Raw genomic sequence first — 17,626 nt, 5'->3', positions numbered from 1 at the left:
CTCCGGCGTTGATCTACCCTGCGTCTGTGTTCTTATAGTTCTGCTTCTTCCTCCCTAGGCTATTGAATCTCGCAATACGCTGGCGGTCCTTGCAGCACAGTTGGAGCTTTCCGTTCGCACTGCCAGCTCCGTCCAATGAGGTCGCTCCGTTGGCCTCCAACAAGGGAGCTTTCTATTCCCTTGCAGAGCAGCATGTGAGGTCACTCCGTCCTATTCATTGTCGTGTGACCTGATTGCCTCTCATCTCCTGGCTGCCTGGGCGAGATGGCTAGATGGCGAAATCTTTGTCCTCTTCTCACCATGTTTATCTCTGCCTCTACGCTCTGCCTGCTTTATCGTCACCGCCGTGAGAAGCCCTTCCATGTGCATGTTGTCAAGCAGCAAAAAACATTAATGACGAGCAAGACTGAGGACTGCTACTAAAATTCATCAGGTCACCGTATCTGAAATTTTGAATATGATATTGATTAGATTAATAGGCATATCTGAATACCGCCATAACATCCATCCAAAGTTGCACTAGTAGCTCCCTGTGTTATATATTTTAACATTTGGTGTTCTGCCTTAAACGACCTGAATCAATGCCATCTACCTATCAATTTATAAAAACGTCTGAAAGCATAGCCCTTCTCTTTTTCTTCCTTTCATTAATCACAAATATATATATGGTGTAGTAGTATTCTTTCTTTTTTAATAGTAAATCTAACTTTACAGTGATTTAAGGTCTCTTCTCACTTGATTTTCTGCCCCATCCAAGAATACCAAGTGTACTTGCTCCATGGACACTATGTAGAAGTAGAATTTGTGTTGCATTTTTATTCAGACCATTGTCCTCTCATTTAACATATAAAGGCTCTAGGGCTTTCTACCACATGACAACAGTTTTAGCTAGGTGTGTTATTATATATGCATTTTGTTGTATTAAGAGAATAATTTACAGATTAGCTTTGGCCTGAACTCTTTTCTGTTCTGACTATAGCACTGTTGGCACCCAAATGAGGTTCAATCAAATAATTTACAGTACCATTTTTGCTGGCAAATTCTCACTGGTTTCATGTGTGAGCTGAACATTTTCTCTCCCATAGTATCATTCTAATTCTATGTCAGTCTAGCTAACATTAATAGTACAAAGACTCTCTTGCTTATTACACCTAGAATATGTTTATTCAGTTTACTCTTAGTTGTAGAATCTATTTAGATTTCCATGATTAAGTTCATAGCTTGCAGAATCTGTAGAGCTGGGCTAGTTAAGCTACAACAAATTCATTTCACAGCTTGTTTATTGATAAGCTTTCAGCTGGATAGTTTTTTCTTTGTTACCTGGTAATTTCTAGATCAAGGCATGACTCCTGCATATACTATTGAAGGCCTATTTGGCCTACAATCTTGCACTTGATCACCTAACTAAGTACAACTGCAGGTAGTTTCTTAAACCTGATTCTAGCTACAGGTTTCATATCATGGCACCGGAACTTTGGAGAATGTATTTAGTTACTACTTCAAGGCCAACTGTATTTTAGTTACAGTGTTTTCAAGATTGTAGAAAGTTATAGCTGAAACTATCCACACATACTGTGAATTGGCATCATTTCTGAAAACAATACTGATTAGGATCTTTCACTTCCATAATGCTCTGCAGGAGTGGCCCCTCTGGAGTTATATGTGGAGTTGTAAACTCTCTTTTATCCTAGAAGAGTTTCTAAGGCGCGGTATAAGTCCATGATCATAGACTAAGAGAGGATTTGACTCTAATTACTACCAGTTTTATTTATGAAGTCCTATGAGAACAGAGTATTTGCACATTGCTTTATTAGTTTATTAAAGTTAAAGATTGTATGTAATGAGTATGTATCAACTCTTGTTGGAAGTGTTTTGCAATTTCCAACCATATATATTGTGTCTCTCTCTCTCTCTCTCTCTCTATATATATATATATATATATATATATATATATATATATATATATATATATATATATAGTTGCTTGAGAACGTGTATATACAATGGAAGCTTGAAAATTGTGTGAACTTGAGTTGATCCCTGTCTAACCGAATGCATCAGATGAGGCAGGGAATTAAGCCGGTATAGAAATTATCCACCGAGAGGATAGAGTGTGCAGTAGGATCCACTTGACCCCCGAGTGGAAAAAATCAGCCTGGGATTAAAAACCCAACAACCGTGATGTTAGGTGTGGTATCTTCCCAATTCTATCTCTCTGCAGTTTGTTATCCATTTTTCACAATCTGGTCGCAAAAGAGAGAAATACAGAACATGCCGTGGAAACCCTACGACATCGGCGTGAAAGAGAGAATACAGAAACATCAGAGATTGTACTCCAGCGTGATGTTAATGAATTGATTGAATTCAACCTAGAAAACACCAGAAGGTTTCTTCTACACCCCCTTTTCATAGTACACTGGAACATTGGATGCATGCATCTGAACCAACAAGAACTATTATACAGGCATTTCCGAGTATTTTACAGCGATCGCTAACAGATTGATTGTTCATGATCCAAATACGCATCCCGTTTCCTCTTCGTTCCTGGAGAAAGCTAATCTAATCCCCTACTGAACCCTACCAAGTTAGCTACAGCATGTGAATGGTTGTTAAAGCGGTCACCTCGTCAGCAGTAGAACATCACCCTTTTCACCTTCTCCTTCACAGCAGGCAGGGGCTTCACCAAGCCTCCGTTCGTGCCATTGGAGCTCTTCGACGTCTGGTTCTCCGACATCTCTGGTTCCATGTAGAACCGCGCCCGGAATGCTGCCAGGTGTGCGTAGTATGCAGGAGGGACTGTTAAGAAGCAAAAGATACAGCATCACAGGTCGAAGTTGCTTCCTGAACAGGTGAGCAGGCTAAAGAGTCGATGACAATTGTGGAGCTGGGAAAACGTTTGTCTGTAAAGCACAGGACATACCAACAGAAACCGAGCGTGTGCACCGGGCATAACTGCATCAATAACATGTATAACAAGCTAAGAAAATTCTCAAAAAAAATTTAAATGTGCAAAGGACAAATATAAAATATACAAAGAAGTGCGTTACGTGTAGCAAAGGTTGTTTGTCAGTGTTTGCATTTCGTCTGCTGTGAAATTGTTCTCATCCCAGAGGACATGGTAGTGAGCGGGCCTACTTGTTCCCTGCCACACGTCAGTCATTTCAGTACAGTACGGAGAATCTGACTATATTCCCATGCTACTGATCCAAGTACCATGGCTGTACAATCACATGATTAAAAGGTTGACCATAGGATCAGTTTTTATTATTATTATTATTCTTTTAGCATATACGGTGTTCACTAGGTGCAGCGATAGCTTGTGCATATGACCAACTAAAATGACAGGTTCAGTACGGTAGAATATTCCAACTAAAATGTAATGTCAGGATTCCACAAATTTCAGTCTACCACATCACTCTTACCTGGATTCCAGCATGACTACAGAGGTAGAAATCAAACTCTGTTGGGTGGCATATCTTAGAATCAACAACAGTTCCTGTTTCAATCAACATGTGAGCAGTCATAGAAACATGGGGAAGTACTTCAATGTAATGCAATTTAAACAAAAGAAAAATCTGACTGTGCCTCAAAACAGTAGCTAATTTCTTAGGATCTTAAAATTAGACACGATATTTTTCACTCCAAAACACAATACATTTTAGTTCAAGTACCAATAAATTTTGGTATATGTCAGTTGAAATAGTGTGGCCAAGCTTTAGAGGCCATAGATACACTACCTGGCAAAATATTTCCACTCTTGTCCATGCTACTTCTGTCTTTGTGATTGTTTGTAAATAGTCTCGTATGATGACGTTTTTGAACCACCACAAATGTTACAGGAGGCTGGTAATTTGGTTCTAGGGATGCGCATGCCTGAAAGTAAGCACTAGTTAGTAAACTCTATGAAGGGGCTTAGAAGAATTAGAAGAAAAAAAATTAAATGCACCCAACCTTACGGATGGCATCTAACTCGTAAAGGAGAACTTGATAGAACTGGCCTTCACTAACACCGTCCCTGGAAGAGAAATTCAATAAATTTAACATACACATAGATTAGCAAAGAAAAGAATAGTTTAGTTACAATATACGTAACTAGCAATGAATACCACCATTCTCATACATCGCTAACCTGTATCTAACGTATTTACAAAAGATTCACATGGCAATAATAGGCATCAGATATGTTTTTATTATTGCCATCTACAAGCTACAGGTGATGGTTAACATGTGCACAAACATACCTGTAGAATATTATTCTCAATGGCTTCTGCCCAGTGGCCTTCCTGAAGGATATTAACAGCTCCCTGCACGAGAAAACATCACAGAAAATAAGTTCAAATCAACCAATATTTTTACTATATTAAATTATGCATTGCACTTCAGGATATCACATTGCTCATAGATAAAAACCTGATCATGCCGCCTGTTACAGTGCCTCTCTGAGGATCGTGCCATGTTTTGTAAAGGTCCTGAATGAGCTCTTGCCGGTGTGCCTGAGCACAAACCAATCCAGCATACTTTGTAACTTCTGGCCAATCTTGAGAAGCAACAACCTGTCAGCAGCATATGAGTGAGATAAGTCCAAAACCAAGACAAAGATGTGCATATCTTGATGAATATGACATGTTGATGCAGAAATGGAAAGTAGTAATGAGCCTTACGGCAGCGATTGATGGACTTGAGTCCTCCCCGGTTTCAGGGTGTGTTACATCTGCACCAAATATAATAGTTGGGATGTCACTGACCAAAGGAATGCTCCAACTTATTGCGTCCAGGAGCACAGTGTTTCTTCCTCCCATCTGAATTTGATGGTATCATTAGTCAATATCGAGCCATTTCTCTTATAAAGTTGCTGTTCTGAACTGTATTTGATGTATAACCAAGGTGGTAAGTACCTTAACATTAATTTTCAGTGAGACATTTGCCAAGTACTGTTTGCTGATCTTAAAAACATGCTTGGTTAAGCAACATTGTGATATCAATCCCAAATCAGTTTCACAAATACGTTTGATGTCACCTACAAATATAAAGTTATATCGCTTTCAACATGTATAAAGTTATATCTGAGAAAATATGTAAGAGTTTAAGAAGTAACTATATATGCAAAGCAATTATCAGATAACACTCACCATATAACGGACCATTGTTGTCGGGGAGTATAGCCAGAAGAAGTTCAAGTTCTTTACCCTTGAGTTTGTTCAGTGCAATATTATACACACTTTTAAGTGCCTTCACTACTTGATCTGGTCTAGCTGAATATATTGGCATCACGGGCTCACTGTTAAATTCCTGTAATATTCAGGAGGTCAAATTAAAAGAAGCTTACAGTTTCAATTGAAACAAGTATTTGTCTTGTGCACAAACATGAGCAGAGGAGGGGTACGTACCATGCCCGAAATTTGACACATTTGTGCCAATTCCTGGCAAAATCCCCGAGCTGTGGCTTCTGGAACACTCCTTGAGAAGTTTATACATGCCCAGTGGCTCACCTTGCATCCGTTTATCACTTTCTGTAAAATGAGTTTGTTTTAGGCACAAAAGTAGTGCAATCAAATATAGTAATTACACACAAGCTGGAATCTTACCTTGTTTACCATGTTCCACTGACCAACCTGTGGTAAGCACTCTTTCTCTTTTCCAGTGTCATGATACTTCAGCTGAATTCACAAAAGTTATTCAGCACATCAACAATGAGCTACTAGCGTCATAAATAATAGTGTAAGGTGCTCCCAAAAGAAAAAAAATGAATAACAGTGACATAAGATTATCCTCACCCAAGGTGCAGGAAGGACTCGGGCTTCAACATAGGTTAGCTTCTCACTAATGTTGATCCCAAATTCCTTCGCATATGGATCTTGCTCATATCCATTTTGATGAACTGTCTGAAAATAAAGAATAATCTAAGCCATTTTGACAAAAGTTTTGATTAATTAAAACCACTTACTTATAAAAGTGAAAACCCTAGCTGTATTATTGTCTGCCTATTCAAGGCCCATTGCATGGAAAGCTTGGACCACTGGAAAATAAATGCAGTACTCGATAGGACAATGAACAGATATAATGCATGTCTTGCAATGTTCGGTTTAGTTCATGGAGAACAAAAAAAAACTAGACCGCTAGAACATTTAGCTCCGCATAAAATATATGTAAGATTAGTTCAAGAGAGATGATTCAGTTTACTTAGAATAAAACCCTAGTACATCTAGCACAGCATACAGAAGGGTGTGTGTTCAAAAGTTACTCTTTAATATTAGGGTTACAACAAAAAAAAATCTCAACCTGTAAAATATCCATCTCTTGTTCTCGAGGCCTTTGGCATGTAACCTTTAGCAACGATGTGATCTGTTTTTCATTCAACCTCTTCGTGTATCTCTGGCCTTCAACGATCTTGCAGGCCTGGTAAAAAAACTCAATATTACAACGTTATATTATTAGAGTCTAACATTAATTAGAAACGTAAAGATAATTGACAGGCAACATAAGTTTGTGATTAGCATCTATACTGACCTCCATTGGTAAATAGTTCGCCTTCTTTTGGTTTCCAACCTGAAGGCAAGGAAGATGAGGATGCTGAATGGTGAAACCATACATTTCCTTGAAGTACTCCACGACAGATTTCATATTCATTTGTTCATCAATTGGGAAACTGTGAAAATTAGATAAAAATCAGGCTAAGGTGATTTAACAACCCTTGATCATCATATACTTTTAATTGTCGAATGTATTCACTGCTAAGGTGACTTAGATAAATAAACATAAGCACAAGTTGAGTATAACCGCCTTTTGTTTAGACAGATGGCCATTTCTTTTTTATGTTCGTCAAATCGGGCTACACCATGTATCGAAAGAGAGATGACAGTAACAGTACTTTAGGAACTAGTAAAAATCATTCAGAATCTAAACATACATCAGTTCATGAGTTGGCTGTGTTGTGAGCCCAGATATGCGATACTTGCGCCTTACATTCCCCCGGTGCGTGACCTCAACTTTTACGCCCCGTAATGCCTTCTTGATCTGCTTGGCATAATAAGTGTTAGATATCGCTGCACTACTATATGCTAGATTCCATGCCCGCCCGACCACAGTAATGTTACCTTGATTCGGTTAGCATCGGCCAATGGCCTTGATATGACATCCTTTCCTAATATCTGGGCCACGAACTCGATCACCGGCAGGGGTTCAATAAACGCCGTGGACGACATGTCTGCCGTCAACATGGCCATGTAAGCGGCAGCCACAGGACAAAAAAGAAAGGAATCACATGCATGAGGGCAAGAAATATTCCCCAGCCCGCACAGCTCACCGATGTTGAGTGACAATCCCATCTGGGTCGGCCGGATGCTCTGGTAGAACCCACACCATGACTGCAGGCCGTCGCCGAGCCGCTGCGGCTTCCTGATGTCCGGCGAGTAGAAGGACCGCCCTATGGACACGTACCTGACCAACGGGGAAGAAGCGCCAGCATTAGCTTCCTGGAATCCAAGAACGCAGACGGGCAATGTGCGGCGACGCCATCAATGCAGGAGACGATGGAATAAATACCTCTGGTTGGCGAGCTCGCGGAGCACGATGTCGAGTACCTGTAGGGCTTCCTGCGGCGCGTCCGCCTGCCGTCCGGCGATGAACTGCCTGAGGTGGTGGAGGTCGGCGCGCGCGGCGAACTTGATGGCGACCCTGTACTCCCTCTCCCTGGCGGGACGCAATTCTCGCGAATCAGTACGACATGCCATTAAGGCAGCAGACGTACGAGGAGGCTGCCCAAGTAGCGCAAGAAACAAATGCAGGCAACGTACCGAGGCGGGACGCCGGTGCCGTCGTCCTCATCGGTGAGCCGCACGACGAACTCGCGAGCGTCGAACGGGAGGGTCCCGGCGGTGTAGAGATTCTTGCGGCCGTCGTAGGCCGGGAGCCGCATCCCCAGGTCGGACGAGCGGTAGAGGCGGACCAGCTCAGCCATTATGGCCCGGTTCACGGTCCGCGAGCTCACCTCCGGCGTGATCTTCACCTACAAAAAAACCCACCAGGAGAATGCAAAAAGACGTTGTGTTTCGATCTCAATTGCGCTAGCGCTCACGGCCAGCGAAAGCGAAATGAGCGGCGAGCCCACTTACATCATACTGGATGAGGTCCTTGTCCGGGAGCTCGGCGAGGAAGTGGTTGGCCTTGACGACGCAGCGCGCGCCCACGGTCCCGAATCCGGGGCGGCGGCAGAACGACAGCCCCTTGCTCGGCACGGGCGGGCCAATGACCGTGCGCGGCGGAGGCGCCAGCGCTAGCGCGACGCGAGGCTCACCAGGTGGTGCCTTGGCCCGGCCGCGCCCGCCGCGGCGCCTCCCGCCGCCTCCTCCGCACCTCTTGCCTCCCTCCGGCAGCACGGCCGCCGCCGCCGCCGCCGCCGGTTCCGCCTTGGGCTGCGTCACGCTGCTCTGCAGCGGTTGCTTCCTCCGCTCCGCGTGGCCGCCCTTGGCTGCCCCCTGATGGTGCCGCGCATGCGGCGGCGGCGGCGGCGGTGGTGGCGGCGGCGCCATGTCCAGGACCTCGAGCATGTGACCACTTGAGACGTCCGACGTCGAGGTCGCTCGTTACCCGACAAGGCGGCGGCGGCGGCAGCAGCAGCAGCAGCAGCTCGCCTGCGCGGAAGCCTTATAACGTGATCAGTGGAGCAGCAGCGAGGCGGCAAAGGCGAACGCAGAAGCCGAGCGGAACGAGAGCAACGAGCCAAGAAGCCTGCCGCACTGTGGACGGACGCGAGGCGCGGTAAAAATAGAAAATGAAAAAGGGTGGTCTTGCCTTGCCCTTGCGTCCTCCTACACGGCTACACCGGACCGGAGTACTAGACCTCTCAAAATCGCGAAATTAATGCGGCGCGGGACAGAAGAGCATTAGAACCTCTCTCTCCAGCGGCACAGCAGCGCAGGTTTGACCTGCTTGGGACTGTCCGGCGCGGGCGACACAGGAACGGGGGCGGCCGAGTGGTAAATTCCTCTCTCTCTCTCTCCTCTCTCAGAGCCTAGGTCAGGGCCTGTGAAAACACATGGCAGCGACAGCCATTGAAATTGAATCCTCCTGTTTTTACCAAAGGTGGCAGGCGTCGGAGAAGCGGGGATTGTGCTGGAGCTCCACTAGTGGCAGCCGCCATGGCATGGTGATGGGGCGCGGCCGGTAAAAAAAAAAGCCGAGCAAAACGAGCTCGGGGCACGCACGAGACAGTGGCTTCGGATGGTGCTTTCCATGGGGGTGGATGGGGATTTTTCTATTGAAAAGGCGTAGGCGCATGTTCGTGTGGTTGGCCGATAGCTCGCTCCGTGGTGTCAGGAATGTTATTAAGGCGTGGATCGTGACAACAAGTGCAGAATAATCCGCTACTAGTGCTGGCACACACGAGCACTAGGCTCAAGATGGGGGTTTCATCGCTCTCGAAATACGAGCGGCAGTAGCATAGACTGTGAGCCGGTCCCATCTGCAGGACACAGTGCAAATGCACCGTTTTGTTGCCGGAAACAGCTACTACCACAATGTGGTCCAGTCCATTCGGTTCGGGGGGAGGGAGAAAGAAAAGCCCAATAGAAAGCCACAGAAAAATAAAATAAAATAAAATAAAATATGCAGTGTTCCGGACCCGAAACCGAAGAGATACATACCACGGTGAGATGAAACTTCCTCACATGGACTTTACCGCTTGTGTCTATGCTATTTGGGTTTCTTTAATCCGCGCAGCATGGTCCATATGGGTTATAGAAAAAAGGCCATTAACAAAGCAAAGCAAAGCGGCAGAGCTGAGAGCCTGAGCGAGAGCGGGGGCTAGCCGCCTCGGCGGCCGCGCTCTCTCGCGCTTTGGAAGCGTGCCACCGACAAGAGAAGGCGCTCCACTAGCGCAGAATAGATAGAATCGCCGCAGAACCCCGGGCAACCACGACGACTGAAAACCGTTCTCTTTTTTTAAGTGACAAAACGAAGAGTGCCCTAATCGCGTCCGGCCGTCAGTGGGCACGGCTGGCTGGCTGGCTGGCAGTGGTCCAGCAGGCAGGACCCGTAGTTCCTCTTAGCGGCGGCAGGCGGCAGGAGTAGACGCCTACTACTACGAGCATGCGTACAGAACGTGCCGTCGCAGGCAGCAGCGGCATCCGCGGTCGAGCAGTCCTGAGACGAACGGACGTCGCACGCCCGCCGAGGCCGTGGGACGGGGGCTCCGAGGGACAAAGCGGCATCCGCGTTCGGGGCAGCATGGAGCGAGTGCGAGCGGGGGGGGGGGGGGGGGGGGGGGGGGGGGGGGGGGCCCTCCTGACCAGCTGAGCCAGCCAGCTAACCCCAAGCGCGCTGGGCACATGTGGCAGGCGGGACGAAGCGAGGATAAATGCCGTGCCCTGTGTGCAATGCATTCTCCACTACGCTGTTGCTGCCTGCGGCAAAGCGTGCTGCTTGCTGCTTGCTGCCTGCTGGTAGGTTGAATTGGCTAGGCATGCACCCTGCTAGGTGGTGCTACTGCTCTCGCCTTGCCTGCTGGAAAGGCGCCATCATGGGCTGGGTCCGCGGCTTTCTTCCCTCCTCCGCGGAACAGGACGCGCGCAGCGCTGCACAGGCCACCGGCACCGGCTGGCCTGCCGGCGGACGTGCCTGCCTGTTGGTGAGCCAGTATCTCCAGATTCGTGGATCATTAGGGGTCCGGCCGAACTCAGTCAGAGTACTTACCACCACACCAGTTTACCTGCCCGTACGGCACTCGCTAGTAGTAGTCGGCAGGCACGTACGTCGTGGATTAGGGGGGCCACGGCTACCGAGGTCGCTGTTACTAGTAATTGGCTCTCCAACGTCACTGTTGCTTGTACAGACCGGTGACCATTGAACAGACGCCATCTAGCTTCAACCTACTCCGTCCTTGTATTTATACCGGTCAATTTTTTTAAAAAATAATAATAATAAGCAGGTTTATATAAAACTATTATCGACATTTATATCTTTAAATAAATTTATTGCGAAAAATAATTTAATAATGCTAATTATATACTATAGATATTAATATTATATACTATAGATATTAAGTACATCGGGGGGAAATGAGGAACAACGACTGTTTTAGGGCAGCGTTGGCTACTAGCACTACTAGCAGTAACTTTGTCCTCCTCCCCGGGGTATTACGAGTAGAGGTGGTAATGGATCGCGATCCAAATGGTTCTTCACAAAATAGTAGGGTCCTAAATATATTTTAGTTCAAAAATGAATAGAAATAGTGTCCGATCCTAATCTGATTCGATCCTTAAATCTTATAGTATAAAATTGAGAGCCCATGGTCACCGCTAAGTACGAGCGTGTGCGGCGTGCAATTTTCCCCCCCGCTGTGCACTAGGCCACCAGCACACGAAAGGAGTGAGGGGAGTACCCCGAACGCAACGTACCAAGCCACAGGGAACAGCTTGTGTTGGTCAATACAAGCCTGGCGTGACACGCTCGGGCACGGCAGCCGCGGGACCACGACGGATGGACGGCTAGGATTTGTCTACCGACGGTCATGGTAAATTGCGCACGCAGCAGCAGGGCCCAGGCCCCAGGGCACCCGCACGCCATCGCCGTGAACGTGGGATAGGGAGGGACGCACGCAGCTGACCATAGAGATAGAGAAGGCCATTATTATGAGCGGTGAAGTGCGTCCATCTGGGTATCTGCAGACGGCTGAGTGCCATGATTACCCCGTTGAAACAGGGAAAGGGCCGTGCGGCCCATCATGGTGGGTGAGAGCTCGTGCGTGCTTGGGTGGGTACACCACCGTACGGCATGCATGCATGTGCTCGGATCCTTGCAGGTGTGAGGATGAAGATCCGGGGCGACGACGTGTGCAAGCACAAGGACGCGGTCCTTGCGGAATTTATGAATGCATGCATGCACGGGAAGTCCACGTTAGGGTTGCATTGTAGATTAATAAATATAGACTGAATAAATTTTTTTTGTTAGATTATAATTAGTTTGCATCCGAAATATACATAATAAAAGTTAGGTTGTATTGTAGATTATAAATTTTTTTGTTAGATTATAATTAGTTTGCACTTTTTTTATCGCGGGCCAGCGCGACGTACTACAGCGTGCAGGCCTCACCAAAAGAGCGGAGCACGCCGATGGGCGAAAAGGCAAACGGGGGGGCACGGCGGCAACGCACACGCAGACCACGCGTGGCCGCGCATGCGTGCGTGCACGCGCGATCTGCCTCGGCGGAGTCGGCAACCCCACCACGTCCGCGTAGCTGCTACGAACTGCATGGTCCCCGGCTCGGCTGGCGGAGGGAGCGGTGGTCGATACGATAGGGAGGGTATGGTCCGGCGGCGATCTGCTTTTGGTGGAGCACTCCCGCCCCGCGTGCCCTTTTGGCCAGGCTTTCGTGGTGATGTTTTACGACAGTGATGAGCTACTTACTACTCGGTTCGGTTGCCTAAAATTCCGTCGACAAATTTCTTGGCAGCCACAGCCCACAGGGGTCCGTCTGGGCCAGCGTCGCACGCATCTCCGAGCATCCGCGGTGGGCCACGAGCCCACGACGCGCCATGCCGCGGCCGTACAGGCAGAGGCAGCGCAGGGCGGCCACGACGATCGGGGTCGGTCGGCTCAGCTGGCGATCTGTAACGGCCGTCGCGGCGTGCAGAATCCACCCGTCACGTCGGCGCAGCCGGGCCGGAGGGAGGGGAGCGCGGCTCGTCAGGCTGGCACGCTGGAGGCGTCGCGTCGGTCACTCCTCCCTCCCCTCAACTGCGTCGTCACCGGGAGATTATACTGCCGCCCGCGTGATGCGACGGGCGAGGCCTCTTGAGAACCGAGAGGCCTAGTGTGTCCTCTTGAGGCTCGGTTGATCGACGGATGGATGGATGGATGGATGGGATGCGTGCGTGAGCGGTGGCAGGCACCATTATACCAGTGATGAGTGGCACGGTAGGACAGGGTCAGGTTGTCAGTCACTGTGCAGGACCTGGAACAACATTTTACCCTCTCTATCTCTCTATCTCCTGCTTCGAGGCCACGCGCAGTCGGAAAAGAAGAGAGAGAGAGATAAAAGAAACGGCCTGCTCGCGAAAAAAGAAGAAGCTTTTTTTTTCTACCGGACCTAGGCAATGGTTTTGTTTTTAAACGCTGCTGCGATGGCCAGCCAAAAGCAGCCTGCTTTTGAATGCGCTTTCCTCTCTCTCTCTCTCTCTTTTTTCTCTCTCAGAATTCTCCTTTGTTTGTTGTTTCCTTTTACCCACAGAGATGCTGGGAATCTCGCGTGATCTATGCACGATCTTTGCTCTTGCATTGCTAGCTACAGACACCTAGCAGTAGTAGCACTAGTTCTAGTGCACGGTCGGGAACTCGGGTCGGGTGGGGCGAGAGGCGACGGCGGGAAGGGCAAGCGCCCGGCAGACAGAGCAAGACGACGAGCGGGAAGGGAACAAGGCGGGCAATGATGAGTTCGGCGAGGTTTTAAGACGGCGTTGGCACGCATCGTTGGCGCCCGGCGTGCAGAGGAGGCGTGCGTGACTAGGATCTCCACAGTGCAGTGCACTGCAGGCACTAGGCAGAGGGAAAGAGAGAGAGAGACGAGTTCACTTGCTTGACGCCAGCTTCATACGGCGAAAGAAAAGCCGGTGTTTCTCTGCGCGTCTGCAGTGGCCTTGCCGCTTGCTGGCTCAGTTGGCGCCTCAAAAGCGCCGACCCGAGGCACACACAGTGACACAGGGACGACGAACAGCTAGCAGGAGAGAGGCACCTCGCAATAGACGAGAGAGAGAGAGGGAAGAAAAGATCGACGAGCATCCATGCGAGCTTGCGAGGCCAGCAAGATGACTGCCGCGTGCTATAGTGCGCTGTCCTCGCCGTCAAATGCAGGAGCAGCTGCACGTTACCTCTAACTCTGTGGTACTTACTCTACATTAGCAATTTTTGTACAAGGCATATTATTGTCTTCGACACTTTTTGTTACCTCATATATATACTCAAACTTTATAATGAGGCGCGCGCGCGCACACACACACAAGAACAAAAATCTAAAGCTACCACGTGCGGAGATCGATCCAGCATGCATGTAGTATGAGCTGATGGGCAGGAGCATACCTGAAGCTTGGCGAGAGTGATGAAAATCGGTGTACAGCTCCACGGGTGCTTTTTCTTCCGTTGGGCAACGCGAGTAACAAGAGTGGTAGCCCAGGATCCCACCGTAACAAGAGTAACCAGCCCTTATATAAAGCCGAGAAAAAGGCGAATGCAAAGCGACCCGGGTGGCCGGAGCAGCGGAGCCACGGGTGCAGTGCAGAAAGGATTCGAAATAGTGTCTTTACATACTTCAAAAATGTACTGGGTAAATAGACGTTAAAAAAACAGTACAACAATAACATATGTATGTATGACCATGTGTTGTTTCGTTAGTCAAAGTTAAGACGCCTCTAAAACTTAATCTTGGGGGCCTCTTATGCCAAATATCACTTGTTTACAAATAAACGGTCACTTGGCTAACATGTTGCTTCGGCATGAATAAGTGTATTATTGCATGAACATTTATGGCGGACGAAGATAACCTTCGACTAAAACAGTGTACAAAGATGTTGTTTCGTCTATGCACAAGTAGCAAAGATGGCTGCCGAAGGCAACAGCTTCCGGCACGAGCAAGAGGGGAGGTTACCGAACAACGAAGGCTGAGACCCGCAAAGCCGAAGACGAAGAAAATACGTCATTGTCCTGATATCATTTGTAAACGGCTTATGTAAACCTTGATGTGTATTATTGTAAATCTATACAAAGACGGTTCATCTCCCATATAAATAGATGAACGGTGTCCTGCATAAAGTACCTTTTTCAAGGGCCATAGCTTCGTGCCGCTTAGCCTTTGAAGTTCTCATGCACCATTATGTTTCGTTTTCATTTACATATACATCTGAAGACTTTCGTCCTTCGCATTAATACTCTAAAAGAAGTGTTAAATCTTAGAACCAAGGTCCTCATTTCTAACTTATGTTGCTCTGATTTTTAATGCCTTCAGGGGATTGATATCAAGCAACCAACACTTAATTTTGTAGTAGTCCGTAAATTACCATATGTATTAGCCTGCATGGTTGTTGACATTTTTCTTCTAAAGAAGAAACGGGGAGAAAAAAGAGAATCGATACCGGTGGTCACCAGTTTACCATAGTCCGCGACCCATCTATGGAACTGTGGGAGGAGGGTGGTCATCAGTTCACCAGTTTACCATAGTCATGCATATTATATTCAGTTAACAACTACTGCACATACTGAAAAGAGCATGTTTCAGTCAGGATTTTAAAAACAACACATTAGCATGATTCAGCAGTATTAAAAAACATATATACTATCTGATAGTTGATAGTCTTTCGTAGCATGGATCAGTTTAATGAAAAAACTACATGTATTTAGCTGACAACTACTGCACATATAAATCTTAAAATAGTTTGTTTCAGTTACCATGGTTCAGAAAACAATATATTAGCATAGTACGATATCTAGAAAAAACTACATTATAGGAAAGTATGTTGTTGATGTTATTATATAGCATGACTGAGTTATCAAGGAAAATCTGAAAGAACTATCCTTGATGCCTCAAGTAATGGCAGAGCCACAAGTATATAGAATTAAAAAACTAGCTCTTAAACCTTGTGTTTCCCTCCTTTCCTCTCCCTCTCTCCATTCAAAAATATTGAACAAAAAATTCAATGCATCAATGAAGGACAACTACACAAGTTTATTCATGAAAAACCAATACTCTTTATGCATTGCATGAGGTATAGACTATAGAGACACCACAAAAGACATCTCCTACCAAACCATTACGGTTCCATATTGTCCAAAAACCATGTAATACCCAAAAAATTGTATCAGGAAAATAATAAGAATAATAATGATATAAATAAAAAAATATAATTATTATGTAGAGTTTTGGGATTATGGAACCCTCGGAGATTATTGGTGTTCTTTTCTTTGTGCATACTCAATTATGGAAAGTAAAATAGTCAAATAGCAAATAAATAAATATGGAATTTTGCATCTCACGCTGGAGTTTTAATTACTTGAGCATTTCAAATTGTGTGTGTGCAGATTTCAAACCAAAATTCAGAATACAAATTTAGGAGATAGAAAAGGAAGAAAATAGAAAACAAAAATAAAAGAAAAAAGGATCTCCTTGCGCTTGGGCCTAAGCTTCTCTATTCCGGCCCAATAACCCCTCACCGCTGATCCACTTCTCCTCCTCACAACCGCTCGGCCCAGCCTCACGGTCGCGGCCCATCTTCTACTTCTTCTCCTTTCCCCCGCCGGCCCAAAATTCTTTTCTCCCCACGCGGCCCGCTTGCTCTTGGCACCGTTTCACTGGTTGGTGGACCCCACTCACCAGGGTCATCCTCTTCCTGGAACCAGCCACCGGAGTATAGCGCAACAGAACCCCGTGGCGCGCGCGTGGAGCTCCACAACCGCGCGGATCGCGCCTAGCTGAACAATAGCCTGGGCGCGTTTCTCCTCCTGCAGATCGTACGCGCTTGGCTCGGGGCACCGCCATGTGGTGCCTCATCTACCTGCGCTCGACTAGCTCGAGGTTGTTAGGATTCTGCAGGCACAGCCACCCTACGTTGAACCCAATCCCAACCATCACAGCGCGGATCTCTCACCTCTGGATGCGTATATAGGTATCGGTCGCTCGCCGCATAACTCGAACTCGCCCATGGTGCAAGCTCGCCGCAAGACACGCCATACACCGAAAACATGGGTGGCGGGAGGAAGAAGGCCCGCCGCCGTGGACCTGCTTGTCTATCGGCATTGAGGCACCGTCAACCGGCCATGGACTCTCCCTGGGACACACGGAAGAGGTTCGCACCGTCACCAAGCCAACTCGGTGGCTGAAACCTAGACAATTTCTCGTCGGACTTAATGGGGCGCTGCTGAACCACCGATCGCCGTGGCCGACCCCCGTAGCAACGCCATCGCCGGTGAGAAACCCCTCTATCGAGCTAGCCATGAACCGTAGGGTGTTTCTACCATGTAGTGTTGGGGCGAGGCACTGTCGCGCGTAGGGATTCATACCCACCGGCGGACCGCGCCGCCATGGGGCGTGGTTTTCACCACGCGGTGTATGCGGGAGGTAGGACATGGTCGTCTGACCCTTCAATCTGAGATGGGCGGTCCAGATCGGTGCGCATTTACCTCTCTGCGCCATCTAATCCGGATCGTAGATCTCCAATCTAACGGTCCCTGTTGCGTACCGGTTCAGGGCTAGCGGGTTTTAATCCTGGTCGTTCCTATAGATCGGATGGTCAAGGTTTGCCCATACCCCTTCGCCGAGCCATCTTTACATAAGAGCCCCTAAGTTTTAAAGTATTCAGCCCACAGTTTGTGTGTAGTGTTAAAACATTAAACTCAGGTCCTGGATTTTAGCAGTTTAGCCCCTGAACTTTTACAAAATGGTGGATGCGGTCCATGAGAGTCTATTTTTTTTGACAAGATTGATTCAAAAATGATGTTAATGCAAAAGTAATCCAAAAATCTTAGAAAAAGCATAACTAATTCTTTTTAGCTCTGATTTGATCCATTCAAATTGCGTTAGCTTCATAAAAATATTGTCTACGCAGTGGCCACATTAATTGTACCATAGAACATATTTTTATAATTA

At 47.1% G+C, this 17,626-nt stretch overlaps 1 protein-coding gene across 3 annotated transcripts; it reads right to left on the bottom strand.

Moving 5' to 3' along the window:
• Positions 1 to 2,328: 2,328 nt before the first annotated feature.
• Positions 2,329 to 14,165, bottom strand: LOC100384364 (uncharacterized). Of its 3 annotated transcripts, none has more exons than XM_008660709.4 (23): positions 14,071 to 14,165; positions 8,112 to 8,642; positions 7,794 to 8,005; positions 7,543 to 7,689; positions 7,304 to 7,437; positions 7,095 to 7,204; positions 6,908 to 7,014; positions 6,508 to 6,646; positions 6,280 to 6,396; positions 5,775 to 5,882; positions 5,586 to 5,657; positions 5,388 to 5,510; positions 5,130 to 5,289; positions 4,896 to 5,017; positions 4,662 to 4,799; positions 4,411 to 4,553; positions 4,242 to 4,304; positions 3,952 to 4,015; positions 3,738 to 3,873; positions 3,423 to 3,496; positions 3,048 to 3,142; positions 2,921 to 2,952; positions 2,329 to 2,796 (listed from the first exon to the last, which is right to left on the bottom strand). In XM_008660709.4, exons 2-23 carry the CDS (start codon positions 8,544 to 8,546, stop codon positions 2,627 to 2,629), a joined length of 2,901 nt encoding a protein of 966 aa, XP_008658931.1. In that variant the 5' UTR covers positions 8,547 to 8,642; positions 14,071 to 14,165; the 3' UTR covers positions 2,329 to 2,626. The 3 variants fall into 3 exon arrangements, with proteins under 3 accessions (XP_008658931.1, XP_008658930.1, NP_001349281.1); NM_001362352.1 differs by having other exon boundaries at positions 2,440 to 2,796; positions 8,112 to 8,630; positions 14,071 to 14,163; XM_008660708.4 differs by lacking the exon at positions 14,071 to 14,165 and having other exon boundaries at positions 8,112 to 9,137.
• Between the last annotated feature and the right edge of the window lie 3,461 nt (positions 14,166 to 17,626).

This window comes from Zea mays, chromosome 9 (genome assembly GCF_902167145.1).
Source record: "Zea mays cultivar B73 chromosome 9, Zm-B73-REFERENCE-NAM-5.0, whole genome shotgun sequence".
Lineage (NCBI taxonomy): Eukaryota > Viridiplantae > Streptophyta > Magnoliopsida > Poales > Poaceae > Zea > Zea mays.
The sequence above is the reverse complement of the archived record's forward strand: the minus strand, read 5'-3'. Positions and strand labels throughout refer to the sequence as shown.